Below are 4,703 nucleotides of genomic sequence, written 5' to 3' on the forward strand. Positions count from 1 at the left end.
CCAGCCTTTTTCTCATTTTTTTTTAGAGCAGATATAACAAGTAAATTTAGCAATGTGTCAGACTAGACTGAAAGGGGTTTAGGGTGGGGGTATGTATATTTGGGGGCAGGAGACTAGCTGAACTGTTCAGGAAATCTTGGTGATTTTTATTTTCTTCCTTTTTTTTTGACACGAAGTCTCGCTCTGTGGCCCAGGCTGGAGTGCTGTGGGAGGATCTCAGCTCACAGCAACCTCCACCTCCTGGGTTCAAGTGATTCTTCTGCTCTCCTCCCAAGTAGCTGGGATTACAGGCGCCCGCCACCACGTCCGACCAATATTTGTATTTTTAGTAGAGACGGAATTTCACCATGTTGGCCAGGCTGGTTTTGAACTCTTGACCATGTTGGCCAGGCTAGTTTTGAACTCTTGACCTCAAGTGATCCGCCTGCCTCGGCCTCCCAAAGTGCTGGGATTACAGGCGTGAGCCCGGCGCCCGGCCCTAGGTGATTTTTCTAAGCTTATCACAGTCTCTCTCCCCTTAGAGTTAATTATTCCTGTGGCTCTGTCTTCCTAAGGGAAGTGGTCCGGACAAAATACATGCCAGGCAGTGCAAGGGCTGCTAGGAGAAAGGCCCGAGATACCCCTCCCGGCATTCGCTTGGGGGCCCACAATTTACATTCAATCTTCTTCAGAAACTTCCTTTTCCCGGTGTTTGCTAAAGGTGATAGTTTCCAGGTCACCTGACCGGTCTCCTTTGCTGTCAGCGCCAAGTCCTGCAAGTTTGCGTGAGAGGCGAGAAACCAGCAAGAGTTGGGCAAACTTTTCAAACCAGGTTTTTCCTTCAGGGTGGAATCTAGGCGGCCACAGTCTGGTGCCAGCTGGGTCACAAACAGCTCCGTGACTTGTTTGTAAACGCGATGCTCTTAGGTCCAGCCTAACCGCTCACAAGGGTGAAGCACTTAATTAATTCATCTCTTAATCTTGTTAGGAGCCAACGGCTCCTATTAATGTTTGGACGTGACGGGGACGGTGCTGTTTATGAAGTCCCAGCCCATTTGGAGGTTAGGAAGAGGGGTCTGTGGGTAACTTGAAGGTCGACACATTAGGAAGAACGCTCGAGGGAGCGCCAGGCCTGTTACAACGAGCGCGCGCCGGCGCACTTCTCCACCCACCCGGCGCAACCGCCAGAGCGCGCTCCCAGCAACCGCGGCTCTCGCTGCGTTTGTAGCCACTACGTCACGGCCTCTTCTGCTTCTCATTGGGCGAGTCCGTCCAATCATGTGATTCCAGTATGGCGTATAAATAAAGGCGAGGAGAAGGCGGTGGTCCGCCATTTCGTGGACGCCGGGTGAGCGAGAGCATTGGTGGGTGTTGGGCCGGAGGAAAGCAGGAAGACCCATCGGAGCGTGTGGATTTGAGCCGCCGCATTTTTTAACCCTAGATCTCGGTAAGAGACCAGCGAAAGAGGGAGTGAGGTGGAAGTGGAATTTAACCGTACCAAGGAGGAGCCAGGCCCAATGGCGGCGCCAGATTGAGACAAAGAGGCGCCGCCGCCATTTTGTGACGTTCAGCACGGGGCGGTGGCGGGGGTTCCCGGCCCATCAGAGGGTTTCCTAGTCTTGGGGTGGAGGTGTTTATATTCCTCAGTGGGTGATGAGCCAGGATAGGGGGTTACCCGGGAGTTGGGAACCACAAAGGGGACCGATAGCCGAGTTGTATTCCAGGTCGCGGCCTTTTTATGTTTATGGCGCCTTTTTTTTGGGCCCATCATTTAATTGGGAAGCTCCTCGGAATGCTTTTGTAAAGTCACTAACCAAGACTGGACCTTTTAGTTCATGTTAAATGGCCCCCGTAATCACCTTTACTTCCATGTAGTTTCAGTTTTTGCAGCCTGAATCTAATCACTTTTTTCTAAGACCGAACGATCTTTCTTGAACTTAAGATTCGTTCTTTCAGCCGCCTCCCGTTAAAATGTAGGCTTAAGACAGGTGCCAGCAGTGTTTTTAAAGATTTTCACCGGTGGTTTGATCTTAGAACTCCTGGGCACAGGGTGTGGTCACAGCAAGTAGGATGTGTCTGGACTGGATATTTTAATTAGACAAGCCCAGAGTAAGAAGAACGTGGTGTTTATGGAAAGCACTTCAGCTAAATTATTGAGTATATGGTTTTTATGTAATTGAAACTGGTCTACAAGTTTATCAGATTCATCGCCGAAGTGACGACTAAGTAATAAAGCTTAATCAAATGTAAGTCTGCCAAGGAAAAACAAAAAAATAAGTCCCCAAAGTGCAGTGAATTTTTGAGTAGCAAATACCTCTTTGTAACTTTTTATTAAAGTAAAATTATCTCAAAGTGGTATTTAGTATAATCAGTGTTGTGTAATCATCACTTACACGTAGTTCCAAAACATTTCCGTCACCCCCCACCGCCCCCAGGAGACTCCTACCCATTGAGCCCTTACTCCCAGTTTCCCTGTCCCACTTCCTCCAGTCACTAGCCACCACTAATCTGTCTCTGAACTTAGCTATTTTAGATATTTAGTATTTATGGAATCGTGTATTTTTATGTCTGGCTTCTTTAGCGTAATGTTTTCAAGATTTTCCAACGTTGGAGCATTTGTCAGTACATCATTCTGAACAATACTCATTTTATGTCTATACCACATTTTGCTTTTCCGTTTCTGTTGATGGACATTTGGGTTAACACCTTTTGGCTACTGTGAATAAGTGCTCTATGAGCTTACCTTTAAAAAAAAACTGGAAAGTTGGTCTCGTTGCTTGAGAAATTCTTACTGCATAAGACTTTGGTCTATTTAATGACATGTGATAGCAGCCTTGTTCCTATGATTTCAAATGACCAAAATAGGCATGCATTTATTTATTTTTATTTTTTTGACGATGGAACCTCGCTCTGTCGCCCAGACTGGAGTACAGTGGCGCGATCTGGCTCACTGCCATCTCCGCTTCCCGGGTTCAAGCGATTGTTCTGCCTGAGTCTCCCGAGTAGCTGGGACTAAAGGTGTGCGCCACCATGCCCGGCTAATTTCTGTATTTTTAGTTGAGACGGAGTTTCACCATATTGGCTAGGCTGGTCTCGAACTCCTGACCTCGTGATCCGCCTGCCTTGGCTTCCCGAAAGTGCTGGGATTACAGGCGTGAGCCCGGTCCATGGGCATTTTTTTTTTTTTAAATGAAAAGTTGGCTTTTTATTAAAGCTGATACGTTTTGGCTTATGTAGGCACTTTGAATCCCTTTCCTGGTAGTGTAACCTAAAGGACTAGCTTTCTTCATCATTGTTGTATTTGGTTTTGAGTCCCCAACAGAACTCTTTTATACTTTTCTAGAAATGCTTTATTTTGGGGATTAAATAAAATAACAGATTAAGTCTTTAACTCACGGCCCAGGTGATGGTAAATGCTCCTCCAGTGTTCTCACGTTCCAGTTTTTTCCTTCACTAATTGCTGGCTTCCTGAGGGTCAGGAGAGTAAAAGTTATGGGGGAACGGGTGCTTAGCAGTAACATTTCTTGTTTGGTTTCTAGCATTTTGGAATTAAATTTTTTTTCTCTTTACATGCTACCTTAAACTCTTTTGTGCACCATAATGGAATTCTTTCTAAGGATCTGTGGTTTTAACTGTAGATGTTTAGATAAATGAATATTTTTGGTGTTTTTCATTACAGAAATGCATCGTGATTCCTGTCCATTGGACTGTAAGGTTTATGTAGGCAATCTTGGAAACAATGGCAACAAGACCGAGTTGGAACGGGCTTTTGGCTACTATGGACCACTCCGAAGTGTGTGGGTTGCTAGAAACCCACCCGGCTTTGCTTTTGTTGAATTTGAAGATCCCCGAGATGCAGCTGATGCAGTCCGAGAGCTAGATGGAAGGTGATTTAAATTGATACAAATGTATTGCTTGTATTTTTCATATTTAAAATGTACAGGATATGTGGCTCTTAGATCTGGCTTTCCCAATCACTGGCCAATTGTATCTTTAGATACAATTGGGATTTTTTTTTTTTTTTTGAGACGAGTCTTGCTCTGTCACCTGGGCTGGAGTGCAGTGGTACGATCTCGGCTCACCGCAGCCTCCGCCTCCTGGGTTCAGGTGATTCTCCTCCCTCAGCCTCCTGAGTAACTGGGACTATAGGCGTGTGCCATTATGCGGGGCTGATTTTTGTATTTCTAGCAAAGATAGGGTTTCACCATGTTGATCAGGCAGGTCTCGAACTCCCGACCTCAGGTGGTCTGCCTGCCTGGGTCTCTCTCCCAAAGTGCTGTAATTACAGGTGTGAGCCACTCTGCCCAGCCAGGATCAAATATTTTTAAGAGTAGTTGTGAACTGATACTTGTTTAAAAAATTGTTTACAAAATGGTTACGCGGGTTTGTTGTATCTTTACTTTTATGTGTTTGAAATACTTATCCCAGAAAGTGAATCAGTTACTATCTCCCTTTGTGTTAATAGTGTCCTGTTAGCTGGCTAAGTAAGGCCTGAGTATTGACCTCCATGCCCCCACCCCCCTTTCCTCATCTTTGGAAATACAATGGAAAAAAGGGTCTGAGCGTTCACTGTAAAGCTACATGAAAGGTTGGTCAATTCAAGCAGGTCGTAGTAAAGTTTTCCAGGGCTCACCTCTTCCCAGTCACTGTCCAAATATGATAGCTTATCTAAATTTAATGACTGGTTGTATGAAGGGTGAGAAGTAATGGTCTTTTCTACTACT

The 4,703-nt window shown here is 45.5% G+C and overlaps 1 protein-coding gene across 3 annotated transcripts in view; it reads left to right on the plus strand.

Annotated features, from left to right (window-relative positions):
* Positions 1–606: 606 nt before the first annotated feature.
* SRSF3 (serine/arginine-rich splicing factor 3) overlaps positions 607–4,703 on the plus strand; it is a 10,162-nt gene continuing 6,065 nt past the window's right edge. For 2 of the 3 annotated variants that reach the window (XM_011986595.1, XM_011986594.1), the window contains exons 1-2: positions 607–1,426; positions 3,659–3,866. In XM_011986595.1, coding sequence (XP_011841985.1) covers positions 3,661–3,866 — 206 coding nt within the window. In that variant the 5' untranslated portion in view covers positions 607–1,426; positions 3,659–3,660. Of the gene's footprint in view, positions 1,427–1,539; positions 1,704–3,658; positions 3,867–4,703 lie in introns of those variants that run through there. The other variant, XM_011986596.1, reaches the window with a different exon arrangement.

The sequence above is a fragment of the Mandrillus leucophaeus genome, unplaced genomic scaffold (assembly GCF_000951045.1).
Source record: "Mandrillus leucophaeus isolate KB7577 unplaced genomic scaffold, Mleu.le_1.0 Scaffold3, whole genome shotgun sequence".
Lineage (NCBI taxonomy): Eukaryota > Metazoa > Chordata > Mammalia > Primates > Cercopithecidae > Mandrillus > Mandrillus leucophaeus.